Source organism: Pyrus communis, chromosome 4 (assembly GCF_963583255.1).
Source record: "Pyrus communis chromosome 4, drPyrComm1.1, whole genome shotgun sequence".
Lineage (NCBI taxonomy): Eukaryota > Viridiplantae > Streptophyta > Magnoliopsida > Rosales > Rosaceae > Pyrus > Pyrus communis.
In genome coordinates this window covers 5,225,876-5,241,637 of record NC_084806.1, presented here as the reverse complement: position 1 = coordinate 5,241,637, position 15,762 = coordinate 5,225,876, and the positions used below count along the sequence as shown (strand labels likewise).

The following is a 15,762-nucleotide window of genomic DNA, read 5'->3' as shown; positions in this document are numbered from 1 at the left end:
ATTCATTCTTCATAGATATTTTAGAGAATATAAATGCAAATTCATGTCAAGAAAATCTACATATACTTGATACAATGAGTTCCTTGTCATGAACATTATGGATTGATAGTTATTCACTTATTTGTGAAACTTGAAATTGCTTTATCTATCTTTCCAAATCTCTAGTTTTTTTTCTTCTTCATTTTTCTCCAATTTCAAAGTTAAAAAAAAACAACCAATCGAACAGAATGACCTATTTTTATACTTTTTAAATTTTAAGAAAACCGAACTAAACCAAACCCAATAGTAACTTTAGTTTGGTTTTTAATTTAGCTAAAAACCAAACCATATTAAAACGAACTCGCCCCTATTATTTACGGTCGTCTCAATGTTTAAGAAATTAACATTTGAATCTTTACCCAAAAAGGGCTAGGGACATTTTTAAACCATCAAGTTTGAAATCAATTTCAAAAAAAGTTTATGAGATGTTACTTTGTTCACAGTGCACCTTAACCCTTTATTTTGTTTTTGGTAACCTTTTGGACATTGTTTGATTTGCCTACTGCCAAATTTTGCAGCTGCATTTTCATTGTGGACAGGTCATCTTGTTCTTTTGTTTTTTTTTTTTTTAGTTTAGTTTTTATGACTGATCTGTGTTGCTTCGGCAAATGATTTCTGTTGCTTATGCGATTTTGTAGCCTCGCTGTCTTGTGATGGTTTTGGTAAGGGTTTCGGTGCTTGGTATGTCACTCCTTGTCTATAGGACATATCAATATCGGGATTTCTCGTTCTAATGGTCTGATTTATGTGATGGGCGTATAAAGATTTAAAATTATTTGTAATTTATGCTTATTACCTCCAGATTAATAAATTAATCACTAGAACATATGTATCCATTTGACATCCTTGTAAATGATTGGTTATAGTAATGAAATTCTATCGTTTTTGTCCAAAAATAAATAAAAAAATTTGCACATTTTGTTAAGTTGATTGTCTAATCAACCATAGTGCTCCTGTGTGCTTTTTACATGTACCAGTTGTTCCAAAAAATATACCCACATTTTATAGGTGTGTCTTGCACTTACAGCGTCATTAGTTAATAGTTGTACTATGAACCTAAAATGTGTACATTAATAAAATGTCAAAACATCACAAGTAACATGAGAAAATTGAAAATTCCTTGTTCATTTTTTTTTTAAATTGATACTTTACTATGATACGTGGACATACTTTTTAGTATGTTGAGAACACAGTTTGTTCAAGTATCATAATACAAATAGTTTAATATTTAAAAATAATTTTTAATCATTTTTATTATGACACTTGAGTATAGTGCATTGTATTTTCAGCGCACTGAAAAATGTCTAAAAAAACATTCAAAAAGAGGAATGCTACATTTGGATTTGGATCCTTTCCGAGGCAACTAGTAGGGATCCTCCTGATCAGTGTTAGTGGACCGTTGAGTTTTTATCCAACGGCTACAATTATTATAACTTTTAAAATACTCTCCTATTTGTAGCCGAAACGTCCATTAATATTGGCCAAAGGATCCCGACCAGAGAGGATCCAAATCCGTCACATTTAAGGCCTATTGGTCTTTTGAGTTATTGCTGACCAATTAGGGACCGACACGTATGCCCATAATGAAACAAATTTTACTTCCTCCTAAACACAAACTCATCCGCTTCGGCTTCATACATAAACTCGCCCTCAGTTCTCTCAATCTGTCACTCTCCGTCTCCATCTTTCTCTCTCCTAGGGCACAAAAACAGTGAAAATTCACTCACAGATTTCAATTCTTTCCAGCCATGGCGGACGCTCCTTCTTCTCCCGCCACAAACGCAGAATCGAATCCCCAATCCGATAACCCCAATCCCCAATCTAACCAACCTGATCCCGTTGCCGCCGCTTCCACACCACCACCGCCACCATCACCATCATCGTCGTTATCTTCCACACCTATCCTCGTAAACCGTAATTCGAATCCGCCTCTAGTATCTCCGCCACCTCCACCGCCACATCCTTCGATATCATACGCGCCACAACAGGTTTCCGGCGCCTTACCGCCGACCGCGCCTTCGTTCCGGCCGGTTTCGCAGTTCACTCCAATACCGAACCCTGGCGTGCCCAATCCGAATTATCACCTCCCTGGTGTCCAGCCGCCCGGTGTGAGCTCCGGGGCTCCGATGGCTCCTGGTGTGCCCCCGCCGTCCTCGGCCCCGCAGCATATGATGCATTATCAGATGCAGCCTATGAGACCGTACGCACCGATGCCTAATGGATACGCAGCCATGCCCACTGGTGCTCCTCAAGGTGCTTTACCTGGTGGGTTTTTGCTTCTCTGTATAATCCCTTAGTTATTTCGTATGGTTTTTTATTTTTTTGCTACCCAATTTCAATGCAAAGTGTCTTTATTTATCGTTGGTTCTCGTTTTGCAATTGCTTGGTGTTGTTTTGCTATGAGTTGTTCAAGAAATACTAGGGGTTTTGGTTTTTGTCTCGAAAAAGTGAAAAAAGTAGATTACTTGTTGAATTTATGGATAGCAATTAAATTAAGACTAAAGGTATGATACAGTGGGAAGCGTTTGTTAAGGCAGAGATCGGAGTTTGATAAAAAAAATCCAGTGTGGTAGATTAAGGGTATCCATGACAAGATGTTTTCTCCTACAGTGTCTTGATTGAATTCGGTGAGAAAGGTTGGATGGCCTGCTTCATATTGCTTTGAGAACTCCCCATCTACAACTCCTTTTTTGGTATGCACATATTTTAAAGTTTTATGCAAGCTCAAGTTGGTCATGGAGTTCAAATGATATTCCCAAAATTTGGAAAAATTACTGTTCAGTTTGTCATTCTAAAGTTATATTACTTTGTCATGTTTATTTTAGTAGGATGCTTTCTGTTAGTTTTAAGGATACTTTCCCTTTCATGGGTTTATGAATTGCCAGAAGCAGACCATGTTTGCAACTGAGTGCTCATTGCCCTTGTGTTCTAAGGTATCGCAATCCTTCCGACTGAAGTCTCTCTATCCATAGATACATATTTATGTCCATCATCCATCCATCCATCAATCAATCTATTTATATATACATTTAAACATCTCATCATGTGTTTATTTGTGTGTTTTTATACTTTATGCATGTTTGTTATGTTTTTGTTTTTTAACTAATATTGTTCTCGTGCTGCATGGCACGATGCTAACTTTTTTTAGATGAATTAAACTGTCAACATATTAAATATGTATAATTCTCATCAATGCATGAGATGTTGGAGGTTTTATTTTACTTGAAAAGGCTACTTTGGTCCAACTGGGGTGCGCAAGGTAAGCACGATTTACTCATTCATGGTTTATGAACACGATGTTGTTTCTTAATGTTTCCTTCAGGTTATCTGTTCAGCTGGTGGTAGTTGCTATGCCTGTGCTGCCATCTCTAATATGCTTTTAATGTGTGGTAACAAAAAATCATTATTTACAGTCATATTGTTTTTCATACATTTGTTTTGATTGGGGGATGGTCACCTATTTATCATTGGATGCACTTAATAAACGTTCTCTGACGAATTTGCAAGATATTTATTTTTGTTTTTGTAGGACTTCCTCGTTATCCTCCATATCCAATGATTCGGACTCCGTTTCCGCCACGCCCACTGGGAGCAACTGGTTTGCTTCAGCGTGCCCCTGTTCCTGGTATTCCTGGAGTTCGCCCGATTACCCCTCCTGTTAGGCCTATTCTTCCTATTGTCACCCCAGCGGAGAAACCACAAACCACTGTTTATGTTGGGAAGATAGCACCAACTGTGGACAATGAATTTATGAAATATCTCCTCCAGGTGTGCTGTCAAATTACTGCGATCTCTGTTGTTCTATATTAACTTTCCCACTCTTGTTTTATGTTACCCAAATTTATAAATAATTTCATATAAGTTTTTGGTGAATGATTTTGACTTCTGATGGTTTTACCTTTTGTGAAGTTGTGTGGACCTGTCAAGAGTTGGAAACGTGCTCAAGATCCCACAGATGGGACTCCTAGAGGCTTTGGGTTCTGCGAATTTGAATCTGCTGAAGGGGTTCTTCGGGCATTACGTCTTCTCACCAAATTGAGCATTGATGGGCAGGACCTTGTGGTTTGTGTTGATTCTTATTTAATATCATTTGTCAGTTTCATTATGTGGTTTTTTATTGTCATTGTCGTTATGGTGCAATGGAAATTTCCGTTCCTTGGTAATCATGCTATACATACTTCTCTACACGTTTAACTTTGCTAATATTTTCTCTTTTACTTGCTGTTGTAAACTTAAACAGTTAAATGTTAATCAAGCAACAAGAGACTATCTGGAGAGGGTTGTCCAAAAGAAGACTGAAAACTCAAAGAAGCTCAAAGAAGCTGAAGCAGCTGAGAAAGGTGATGGAAGTGCACCAGACGTTGAGAAGAATGTACCTTCAAATCCTTCTGTACAAGACCCAAAGGAGGAAGATAGTAATTCAAGTAACAAAGAAAATGACATTGCCAATTTTGGAATTGTGACTGACGAAGACAAGGAAGCTGACCGGGAGGCTATGGAGAAGCTTACAAGTTTGATAGAGGAGAGAATAAAAAACAAACCTCTCCCTCCACCACCTACACCAGCTCCTGGTGATGGTACTAGGAATTCAAACTCAATGCTGCCAGCTAAATCAAGGGATGGAGACTCTGATGTTGATACAACGAGAAATGGTAAGTCTCATGTTTGTACTCAGTAAGTGATGAAGTTATTTAAAGTCAATTACTAGTGGCAGTTTTGCTGTCATACTTATAGTTGATACTTTTAACTTTTCAGATGCTTGTGAAGAAAAAATTGATGAAGAGATAACTAGTGACAACAAAACAAGTGAACAGGAGAGGCCTGAAACAAGCTCACCTGATAGGAGCAGAAAGCAAGATAGGAGCAGAGACAGGGGGCGAGATATGAAACGCGAAAAGGAGCGTGAGATTGAAAGATACGAAAGAGAAACAGAGCGAGAACGGGTGCGGAAGGAGAAGGAGCAAAGGAGAAAAATCGAGGATGCTGAGCATCAGTATGAAAAATGTCTGAAAGATTGGGAGTATAGGGAAAGGGAGAAAGAGAAACAGAGGCAGTATGAGAAGGAGAGGGAGAAAGAGAGGGAACGCAAACGGAAGAAAGAGGTAATTTATGAAGAAGATGATGAGGATGAAGATTCCAGGAAAAAATGGAGGAGAAGTGCATTGGAGGAGAAGAGAAAGAGGAGACTACGGGAGAGGGAAGAGGACTTAGCTGACAGGCAGAAAGAAGAAGAAGAAATTGCCGAGGCCAGAAAGAGGGCTGAAGAGGAAAAGCAGCTGGTGCAAGAGAGAGATGCATTAAGGGTTTCATCTGGCCATGTACCAAATGGAAGTGACACAGCTGCTTTGGCTGAAGAATTCGGTGTGGAACTGAAATATAAGGCAATTGAACAGGACATTGAGGGTTATTCTGGTCCTGAGAATCGTATAGGTAAAATTACTCATGAAATTATTTATTGCTTTTATCGTTCATTTCTTTTGCCCTTCCTTCCCTTTTGTTTTCATTTTTATTCACGTTGTTTGACTTTGACATGACAGGTGATGGGGCTTTACAGAATGGTAACAGTGGTGATAAGTCAACCATGACATCTGCTTCTGCATCAGAACCGCATCTGAGTGGCAGTGCCCCAGCAAAGAAGTTGGGTTTTGGCTTAATGGGTTCTGGAAAACGTACTGCTGTTCCTTCTGTTTTTAAAGAGGAGGAGGATGATGCACACAAGGACAAAAAAATGAGGCCCCTGGTTCCAATTGATTATTCAACTGAAGAACTACAGGCTGTCCAACAAACTGTTTTTGGGACAGCTCCATCAAATTTGGCTGCAGCTGCAGAATTCGCAAAGCGAATATCAAATGCTAGTTCTAAAGAAGAGAAGCCAGATGCGGAGAAGGAAAGAAGTAGACGTACTGATGATAGGTCAAGCCACCGGGATAGGGACCGACATGGTGATGACTCTAATCGCACTAGAAATGAGCACAAGGAGAAGACTATTGACCGTGATACGGACCGAGAACGTGGGATGAATAAACCAAGGGCAACGGATAACAAGAAGCTTTTGGATGCAAAACAACTGATCGATATGATTCCGAAGACAAAAGAGGAATTATTCTCATACGAAATAAATTGGGCTATTTATGAACAGGCAAGCACGCCTTAACCCATAATACTAAATTCTTTTGTTTAAACTTGCACAATTTGCTTGGTGATCATTCATTCACGTAGTCTACTAACTGCTGGTAACCATGTTTGATGTGTCTGCTTTCACAGCATGCACTACATGAACGCATGAGACCATGGATTTCGAAGAAGATTACGGAGTTTCTGGGAGAGGAAGAGACTACGCTGGTAGATTACATTGTATCTAGTACTCAGGAACATGTCGGAGCAGAACGCATGCTCCAGCTGCTTCAATCCATTTTAGACGAAGAAGCTGAAATGTTTGTGCTCAAGATGTGGAGGATGCTCATCTTTGAAATTAAGAAGGTCGAGACAGGTCTGGCTTCAAGAACAAGAACTTGATAGTTTTTAATGTCAGTTGTACTTTTGCTTGCTGTAGACCCAAGTCTTGTTAGTATAATATGTCCTTGGCCTCCGCCCTCATTAACTAGGATGGGTCGCATAGTTAGCTAAAACCAAATTCTTTCTGTTTTTATTGCTTCCTGTTACATTTTGTACCATAAGCAAATAATGTCCTTTTTGTCTTCGTCGATCTTGTTGGTTGTTTGTAGCTTTGGAATCTGTTAGATGTCCTCTCGGTGATTCTTTCCAAAATTTTACTTGTATTTACGTCCGGCGTCAGGCCATGGTATTTTGAAATGCATGACAGGGAAATCCTTCCTACCATTACACTTGTGTTATTCTCTTTTAATTATTTGTATTTTCAATTTAAACTCTCGTTTTCTCGTTCTGTACTTCTCCCTTTGTTTGTGTTCCTTGATCTTCTTTTAGTTTAATGAGAAAACAGACGTGCGAAAATCACATCTTTAGCAGTAGAACTTGGAAGCCCGTAGGCCAGAATTTGAGCTAGTATCGTTTCCCATTCTTATTCAGATTTACAATTCATAATCCGTGTTTAAGAAACAAACAGAAATACTATTAACAGTAGAATTACCAAGCTAAACAGGATTAGGATACAATTGAGGCATCAGATGACCCAGAACCAAGATACAACTGCGCCAGCAGCCAAACCCAGAACCAAGAACAACACGATCACAATCCCTGCCGTCTCAGCATGTTGGAATTGGACAACTTTGGGAGCCAAAATCATCAACACGCTAGTCAAGTAGCCGTTGGTGAGCCCCAGAAGGCAGGTTAGTATCGTCACTGGAATCTCTGTTCGGAAGAATTTGGGGCCGTGCAAGCACCCATAGAAGAGAGGAAAGAAGAGCAATCGCACAACTGTACTGCCGATTGCAACCTTGGAATTTTTGAGGAGGCATACAGAAGTCAGAGACTTGCCAACGAGATCAAACACATTGTAGCCGGTGATAAGGATGATTGGGTACCAATCCTTGAGAATCTGAGAGTGCACGTCTTCAGTAATGTATCCTGGAAATATCGACAAAGTCACGACATAGATGAGGAAGATGCTAATTCCGTACCACTTGACTCTGTCGACTATGTGCCACAGAGTTGATCTCAACACAGTCAGAGTCGGAGGGCCTCTCTCTTCTGTCGCATCGTTTACAGCCTGAACCTTTAAATCTGCATAATACTTCATAACTGGAATCCTTGGTGCCACATTGTAGAAGACAATGCATATGACAATAATGACTATCCCGACAGCGAAGTAAAGGTTCGCACTTTTCCTCAGGCCATCGGTATCTTGCGGATATACAGCCTTGGTTACGATCCTCAGAGCAGAAACAATGACTCCTGTAAGATCATTCAAAATTTGGGGAGACCTGTTAGGAAACTCTGATGAACTCGTAACCAGAGCAGAAAGACTAATATGCTTCAAAGTGTGTTTCGTTTGATACTTCCATAGAGACCTAAAAGTGCTTGTGACAATCGAAAGCGTTTCTAACTACATTTGGCAGAAAAACATAGTAGTGTTCTATGGAGAAGGTGGCTCTTCAGACTTGCAAGCGCTTTTCCAGGTTGCGGTTAAAAATTTAATAACAATTTCAACGTGTTTCCTATTAAAGCACTTCTAGCAGAAGCACTCATGACCAGAAGACTTTCCCAAACGGCCATTCAGGTTACAAAGAGACGCAGAAAATCAAGCGAAGACAACTGAGATTAACTAAAATCAGAATTTAATTCAGAAAATGAAACAATACCCAGAAACCAAAAACTGAAATTCCAAATTCGACCGGAAAATTCAAAGGGCAGGAGTTTTACCTGAACCAGCAGTCCCGGCCACAACGGCTTGCATATAAGTTCCGGGCAACTCACTAGCCGCCCCAATGAGAGAGCCTTGAACCAAAGCATCCGCCACGGAGGAAAGCGCAACCGCCGCAACCGTCACGTAAAACCCGTCGTACAACCCGACCCGACCCTTGATGTAAAAGACATCCATGAGGGGAACGACGAGCAGCGAAACGACGAAGAGGCCCAGGCCCACATTGATCCGGACATAGGCTTCGGACTTGTGGGAGTAGAAGATAATCAGGAGGAGGCAGAAGAGGCCCACCACCATGTAAACGACGGAGAATATACGGTCGACGCTGGCATCTGGATAGAGGTAGGCGAAGTAATCGACGGCTGTGATGAAAGCGTTCCATGGGAGGAGGTAGCCGAGACCCAGTGTGAAGTAGATGATGTAGGCGAAGTGGAACGAGTCCTCTGGAATTTTATTAGGTACGGCGGCGGCGGCGCTTACGGTGGGGAGGAGGAGGCTGGTCTCGGAATTTTCATCGGTGGTTTTGACATTGAAACCCATCGGGAATCGGTGGATGTTTCTCAATGGGTTTCCGGGTTCGGTTCGGGAGAATGGATCAGCTGAGAAGGTTCAAAGCTTTTAGCTTTGATTTTGGATGTGACTCATGTGAACAAAGATACTTGCAGACGGAGGTTTGGTAGGACCGTTAGAGGTGAAGATGGAATGAAGCGTTGTCGTTTTGGTCTCCAATTATTGCAAAGGAATGTCATCATGTGCTTTTTCCTTTGTGGGAGTTTGAAGGGATGGGCCTTTTTTAGATTCTCACACATCCTTATTAATTTCTGTTTGTTAATATTCTTCAATTCATCCGATTCGACGGTCGAAAACAAAGAAAGTATGAGAGAAGTAAGAAATGATACGTGAATATCACACCCCTCTTTTTATTAAGGCAACCAGGTTTTGGGTTGCAATAAGTAATCAGACTTCTTTTTTAAGAATGTGTTGTGGGTGAAGAATTTAGACCATCTTCTAGTGAAGGAAGCGGTAAAAATTTTCTGTGCAGGATGTCTTTGTTTATTGAGAAACGGATACAGTGTCAACTAGATCAAATATGCACGATCAACTAGGGAAAATAATATTTTGTCTAATAGTATTTTTCTTTTTAATTCTCGATGTTGAGAGAATTTCAATTTTCATTTTTTGGGTTGATAGACGGATTTTACATTAAAGATAAAAAATTATTGTTAGGCCATACATTAAGTCGGCATAACAAATTAACATAAAACTCGTCATTTACGATAATCAAACTCAAAACTTTCACTTGAAGTTGGCAAGAATGGGCAACTTGGGAGGGGCATTCCCATTTGGCACTCTGCATTGACTTATTTTATTAAGCTATCCAAATTGCATAAGTGGTGTTTGTGTGGCATCAAAGTTATCACATTTGTAATCTTCATCAAGTCAACACAGTTCTTAACAGATTTAGAAGATACTGTGTTTTTGGAATTGTGACTTTTACAAAGTAATTTCAAACTATTATAAATTAAATGATATTCTTTGGGTGATAAATATGCTTGTCAAAACCATAGAGACATGATCATACACCAGCTCAAAGTCTCAATTTTCAAAATTGACCATCTACAACTAAAGTTAAGTATCTTAATCTTCAATCCTACATCCGTCCTTGAGGAGGAAAGCTTAGTAGGGTCGTAGAGGTTCCTGATTAGGAGAACTCTCATATTAGGTGAAATCAGCGTGAGGTCGAGTGAGATCAAAATATATAAGGTCTGATAATTTTTTTTAAAGCTGCCTTACAAATGACGTGGTCGGTATCCTTACATAGACCTTTCTCGATTTTTGGGTTAAGTTTCTTGTATTCATTTTACCAGCCTCAATCCTTGTTTAGATTAGCCTGCATAAAGACATGCCACAACAGAGCTCTCTCACCTGCACCAGCTTTCTCACTTCTGCATCACCTCACAGCCATTCGCCCGGTTTGCATTCTTCCAACTTCAAATCTCTATCTCTCTCTCTCTCTCTCTCTCCCCCCCCCCCTCCATGGCCAAACTTGTGTCGAATTTCCATTGTCTTAATCGAATGAAGAACTGCGAACTGCCCCTTATGATAGTACTCTTCCTATTCCTTTGCGTCTTAACCTTTTCCTTCTCAAAAACCCTAGATATTGAGTGTGTACTTGATGTCCAAGACTCTTCAGCACGGCACGGCACGAGTAGTGAAGCTGGAAATTGGGGTGGATTTATCAACAATTGTTGCGAGCAGCTTTCGATGATTACCTATACACCTTGGGGGACAGGGCACCTCTTCTTAAACTCGACAGAACAGACAAACTACTTAATTTCAATGAAGGGTATAAAAGATGATGTTTTGAGTTGTGGGATTGACAAGATAACAAGTGGAGCCGGCGGATGCTCTGACTACACGAAAGTAGATGTTTTTGATAATCTCAGGAACACATTGGAAATCTTAGATGAAGGTTGTAATCTTTTGGGACGGGTGAAAAGTTCAAGCAGGATCAGGCTCGTAATGCATGACTGAGAAGGTGGGAAGAGATTGTAGCATCAACGGAAAATGAGGAGTCAGCAAAACTTGAAGCTGATATGTAGCTTTTCAGTTTTGGTAACTTTAACAAGCAGGAGGATTGATGATAAGAATTGCGTTTCAGCACTTCATGAAAGCCTTGGGGACCAGAGACTTTCAGAAGGTATAGGCAGTCAAGAAAGGCAATTGATTCGATTTATTATCTTCATATTTTACTGCTGCTCATAAGCGCTTTGCTAGAAGTGCCTAAAGCCGGTGCTTTTCCAAAAAACGCTTCTAGGACCTAGAAGCAGTTGCACATAAACCCTTAAACTCCAGCTAAGTGACTCCTTTCCTTCCATTGCAGATGAACAGCAAAGCTCGGGAAGTAGTGGTATAAACTTGAGCACAGGTACTCTTAAATACATAATGTCAACACAGTTTGAGTCCTAAATTATAGGAAGTTGCAGTCAGTTGTCATTTAGTTTGCGATCATGGTGAAGTTCTGTTTCTTGCAGGAATTGCAGCAATATTACTCATTGCAACATGGACCTTATGCAGAAAAAGGACTCATGAGAGTTTTCAGCACGAAAAGAAGGTATTTATTTCTACAACGAGTTTCATATCTTACTACAAATCCAACAGTTGTGAATTGTTGCTACCCTTTTTTTTACTGGACAACACATCAGATGATTTACTGTCCGAAGAATCCGGCAGCCTTAAGATATCAAGCAAGGAAATCTATTCAGCGACCGGCAATCCAAGTGCAGACAACTTCATTGACCAAGGAGGAGCTGGTAAGGTATACAAAGGCATACTATCAAATGGTAAGCATGTTGCAGTGAAGCACATAATCAACGATGACTCTGTCGAGACATTCATCTGCGAAGTAACGAGCCTTTCCGATGTTAGACATCCAAACCTTGTAGCTTTGCTTGGCTCTTGTGAGGGTGTAGAAGAATATTTCCTGGTTTATGAACCGTCCCAAAATGGGGACCTTTCGGAGTGGCTATTTGGTAGGGTCATATTTCCGTTCGTAAAATTTTCTCTTGCATTTTGATAATTCAGAAAGCCAATTCAATCAAAGCTGATTTGCAGGTAAAGATAAAAGTCTGCCACGGATAACTAGATTAGAACTTGCCATTGACAGTGCTGGAGGTCTGTGGCTTCTGCAAACTTATCCGAGAGGCTGCATTGTTCACCGTGTTATCAAGGTAGCTCTAAACTTTCTGCATTTCTTCTGTTTGCACCGCTGCTGTTGCTTCATTTGCCACTCTTTTCGTCAAACTTCTTTCTTGCCACATTCCCAACTGGCAGCCAACAAACATTCTCATTGACAAAAACTTTCAAGTGAAATTGTCAGACTTCGAGTTATCTAAAATTATGGACTTGGGACAGTCCTATGTGAGCTCAGAAGTGAGAGGGACATTTGGTTATGCTGATCCTGAGTACAGAAAGAACCACCATGTAAATGCTTCAGGATACGTTTACAGTTTTGGAATAGTTCTTCCGCAACTGGTCTCGGGCTGCAGGGTTATCAATCTAAGCTTAAACAAACCAATGCCTCTGAGTAAAATGGTAATGAAGTCAAATTTTAACTCCACATCTCTGAAAAAACTATTTCAATTTGCTGATTCGATTTCTTATGTTCCATGTCTTAGTAGGCAAGGGCCCTCAAGAAAGGCGGTGATGCAATGCAACAGAACTTGCAGATCCCAAACTTAACGGGGAGTACTCGGTAGAAGCTTTAGATCTTGCGTTCAACCTAGCTTTGTCATGCACAGGAATAAAGCTGCAAAGGTCAAGCATGGACCAAGTGGTATCAAAACTCGAAAAGGCACTCGATACCTCAACCCAAAAACAGTCAGCTTTTTTTACCCTACCAATCAAGGCTTGAAATCGAAGAAACTCGGGCACATAGTTTTGTACATTGAAACAATAGTGAATGATTTATTACTGATTTTGTATGGAAAAAGAATTTTGCAATACAGAGCAATACAACAATGATTTTGTACAAAGCTTCATTGGAGAAGCTGATCATGTATACTGATATACCGTCATTAGCTCTTAAAAAAAACCGAGCCAATAACGAAACCAAACCAGACTAAAAATCAAACTAAAACAACACCATCTCTACACAGGACCCTGAATTTACAGGAGAGCCTCAAAAGAATTAAGCAATGTAAGTATCCCCACAAATATTCAGGGTTTACCTAACGTGAACGAATCGCTCTTGTATAACTGGGGAGATTGAGCCGGATGACCTTCTTTCATGGAACTCATGCAGGACCCTGATGAGAGCACTGGCCTTTTTGCTTGCTCGAGACGTGCCTTCGTTGAGTTGAGAATACAAAGGTCCCATAAGTGAAGGGCTCTTTGCTAGAAGAGCAACCACATCTCCGCTGCCATTTACGCAAAGAGCAAGCAACAAAGACACGCAGAACTCCTTCCCTGCCCTAGGAATGGAGGAATTCAGGATCCCTACGATCGTATCCAAAGCTTTGCAACGCGAAATTGCAACTGATCCATCAGGTTTCTCTGCGAGAGTTGAAAGAATTGCCAGAGCATCTGTGATGAGAGCTTCATTATCAAATGATGTTAAGACATTAACAAGCAGAGGAACTACCCCTGCTACTATCACCCTCCTATGATTAACAAGCAGAGAGGTAAAACAATGTGCCAGCAGCATGCTGACGAGCCTCTAATCTGAGACCTTTCTTCACCACACCTACAATCAAATCCAGACCACGATTTTCGACAATCACAGCCTTGCTTTTCGTATACTTCGAAAGATTCAACAAGGAGGCGATGGCATTTTCCTGAATCCCTGAATCTGCTGAACATAACAGTTTCAACAAATGTGGAACCACACCGGCTTCAAACAAACAAGACCTGTTAAAAATGCTTGATTTCGAAAGAAGCCGGATTTCATAAGCGGCCTTGTTCTGCTCTTCTACTGTCCCAACCTCAAGCCATCCATTAAGAAACTCAGCCACCATTTTCATGGCTCCCTCAGCTGCCAAACTCCCAGCAACTGCAAGCCTAGTCCTCCCACTGTCGTGATTTCGGTGACCCGAATCAGCAAATGCAACACCATTTTCGCAACAATACTGCTGGATCAATCGCTTTAGCGCCAAATTCGGCACCACCTCCGTGTTCTTGAGCTTCTCCCCCGTCTTGGGACAAATGGGATTGCCAGCTCTGAACCATTTCTCAATCGAAGACCGATCGTAGCTCTGCCCTGTTGCTATCGTGACCGGATCAGCCATGATTTCCAGCGATATCGGGCACCGGAAATCTTCCGAATTGAGGCAATCCACCGCCACGCCGGCGCCGCTGCATTTGGTCTCGGATCTTCGACCCGGTTCACCATCCACAACATCGAACAACACACATCGACAGTAGCAAAGCAAACCCTTCAGGCTGCACAACAATCCCACCTCTCTCTTCTCCTGGCTCAAATTCTCGAACCCAATTTCCGAATCCAAGAACTTGACTTGCTTTTCACACCTGCTCCATTTCCTAATCCCGAGGAACTCGAGAACCCATTTCAAATCCCCCTTGTCCGGAGCAACTCCTTTCTCTAACCCGGCCAAAACGGACCTCACCGCCTCCACGACACGAATATCATCCGGGTCGACTTCATACCCCGTCTTTCGCGCTTGCCTGGCCACCAATTCCACGTGCTCCTTGACCTCAACGGAGGCGTCGACCGACGCGAGAGGCAGAACATCGAGAGCCGTGCCCATGGCCCGACTCAAGATCCTAAACTGACTCGCCACGTGACCCGACTTCATCAGCATCCATACCCTGGCGTCGTCCCGGGCCAAGTCTTCCAGCAAGAACTGAACTTTCTGGAAGGCCAAGTGGAGCTCCGACAAGCTCAGAACTGCGGAGGTCGGAAGACCCGACGATTCATCTCGAACCGCTTCGAGAAAAACCCGGACGACACCGATTTGTCGGATGATTTCTCGGGCGTTTCGGGCGTTGCTGGCGATGACTTTCGACTTGAAAGAGCAAATGTTGCAGGTGAGAGTGATGAGTGACGCCAGGAGTGTCTGCGGAGATATGACTTCGCACGGATGAACCGCCGGGTACGTCAGAATCCGGCGACCTGACCCGTTTGATCTCTGAATCATTGAAAAGAATGGATAAAAAGGTCTGATCCTTAGAATGGTGTTTTGTTTGTTTGTTTGTTTGGGTTCAATGGCTGGACGTTCGTGCGTTTATATAAGGGGAGATAGTAGGAGACACGTGTTGGAATCTTATTCGATTCCGATGAATTCGAAAGATCCAAGGGCGCCAGGGTGTTGACTTGGATATTCAGCGTTCGACACGTGTCCTGTGAGACACGTGGGTGGAGGAAATGGCGGCTTCGCAGAGTGTTTCTGAGAAGGCTAATGGGAGCTGGACGCGTGTAGCGTCGATTATGGGAAGGGAAGAGAGGTCGCCGACACTGGATAGAGTCAGACACGGTGTTCGGAGGAATTTGATAACGTGGAATTATTTGGAGGCGGTTTCTGTCGCATCCCGGCCTGGGACAGACCACTTTTCGGGTCCACTCCATCACTGTAGCACGATATTGTCCGCTTTGGACCCCGACCATGCCCTCACGGTCTGTAGCACGATATTGTCCGCTTTGGGCCCCGACCATGCCCTCACGGTTTTGTTTCTGAGATATTGTCCGCTTTGGGCCCGGACCATGCTCTCACGGTTTTGTTTCTGAGAACTCACACGAGAACTTCCCGATGAGTCACCCATCCTGGGATTGCTCTAGCACCCTTCTCGCTTAACTTCGGAGTTTCTACGGAACCCGAAGCCAGTGAGCTCCCAAAAGGCTTCGTGCTAGGTAGGGATGAGAATAT

General features: G+C 41.9%; 3 protein-coding genes and 1 pseudogene across 5 annotated transcripts; 2 read left to right on the top strand and 2 right to left on the bottom strand.

The window, feature by feature from the left end:
• The first annotated feature begins 1,682 nt into the window (after positions 1-1,682).
• LOC137730714 (RNA-binding motif protein 25-like) lies at positions 1,683-6,739 on the top strand. Of its 3 annotated transcripts, none has more exons than XM_068469673.1 (8): positions 2,112-2,304; positions 3,362-3,428; positions 3,569-3,807; positions 3,949-4,101; positions 4,280-4,691; positions 4,795-5,469; positions 5,577-6,178; positions 6,304-6,739. In XM_068469673.1, the coding sequence occupies exons 1-8, from the start codon at positions 2,257-2,259 to the stop codon at positions 6,553-6,555; spliced, it is 2,448 nt and encodes an 815-aa protein (XP_068325774.1). In that variant the 5' UTR covers positions 2,112-2,256; the 3' UTR covers positions 6,556-6,739. The 3 variants fall into 3 exon arrangements, with proteins under 3 accessions (XP_068325773.1, XP_068325774.1, XP_068325775.1); XM_068469674.1 differs by having other exon boundaries at positions 2,169-2,304; positions 2,650-3,428; XM_068469672.1 differs by lacking the exon at positions 3,362-3,428 and having other exon boundaries at positions 1,683-2,304.
• A 314-nt stretch (positions 6,740-7,053) lies between these two features.
• On the bottom strand, positions 7,054-9,032 carry LOC137730715 (equilibrative nucleotide transporter 1-like). Its single transcript, XM_068469675.1, has 2 exons — positions 8,380-9,032; positions 7,054-7,911 (listed from the first exon to the last, which is right to left on the bottom strand). The coding sequence occupies exons 1-2, from the start codon at positions 8,918-8,920 to the stop codon at positions 7,181-7,183; spliced, it is 1,272 nt and encodes a 423-aa protein (XP_068325776.1). The 5' UTR covers positions 8,921-9,032; the 3' UTR covers positions 7,054-7,180.
• A 1,916-nt stretch (positions 9,033-10,948) lies between these two features.
• LOC137731392 (probable serine/threonine-protein kinase PBL28) lies at positions 10,949-12,639 on the top strand. The gene is made up of 6 exons (XM_068470502.1): positions 10,949-11,081; positions 11,265-11,309; positions 11,416-11,913; positions 11,996-12,111; positions 12,215-12,430; positions 12,562-12,639. The coding sequence occupies exons 1-6, from the start codon at positions 10,949-10,951 to the stop codon at positions 12,637-12,639; spliced, it is 1,086 nt and encodes a 361-aa protein (XP_068326603.1).
• Positions 12,640-12,912: 273 nt separating this feature from the next.
• LOC137731734 (U-box domain-containing protein 19-like) lies at positions 12,913-15,082 on the bottom strand (annotated as a pseudogene).
• Between the last annotated feature and the right edge of the window lie 680 nt (positions 15,083-15,762).

Excerpts from the sequence above, each read along its gene's own strand:
- LOC137730714 (XM_068469672.1), top strand. The coding sequence starts at position 1,788 with ATGGCGGACGCTCCTTCTTCTCCCGCCACAAACGCAGAATCGAATCCC. Across the intron at positions 4,692-4,794 it reads TGTTGATACAACGAGAAATG|ATGCTTGTGAAGAAAAAATT; the intron begins GTAAGTCTCATG and ends TTAACTTTTCAG. Across the intron at positions 6,179-6,303 it reads ATTGGGCTATTTATGAACAG|CATGCACTACATGAACGCAT; the intron begins GCAAGCACGCCT and ends CTGCTTTCACAG.
- LOC137730715 (XM_068469675.1), bottom strand. The coding sequence starts at position 8,920 with ATGGGTTTCAATGTCAAAACCACCGATGAAAATTCCGAGACCAGCCTC. Across the intron at positions 7,912-8,379 it reads GGCCGGGACTGCTGGTTCAG|GAGTCATTGTTTCTGCTCTG; the intron begins GTAAAACTCCTG and ends ATGATCTTACAG.
- LOC137731392 (XM_068470502.1), top strand. The coding sequence starts at position 10,949 with ATGAGGAGTCAGCAAAACTTGAAGCTGATATGTAGCTTTTCAGTTTTG. Across the intron at positions 11,082-11,264 it reads GGACCAGAGACTTTCAGAAG|ATGAACAGCAAAGCTCGGGA; the intron begins GTATAGGCAGTC and ends CTTCCATTGCAG. Across the intron at positions 12,112-12,214 it reads TTGTTCACCGTGTTATCAAG|CCAACAAACATTCTCATTGA; the intron begins GTAGCTCTAAAC and ends CCCAACTGGCAG.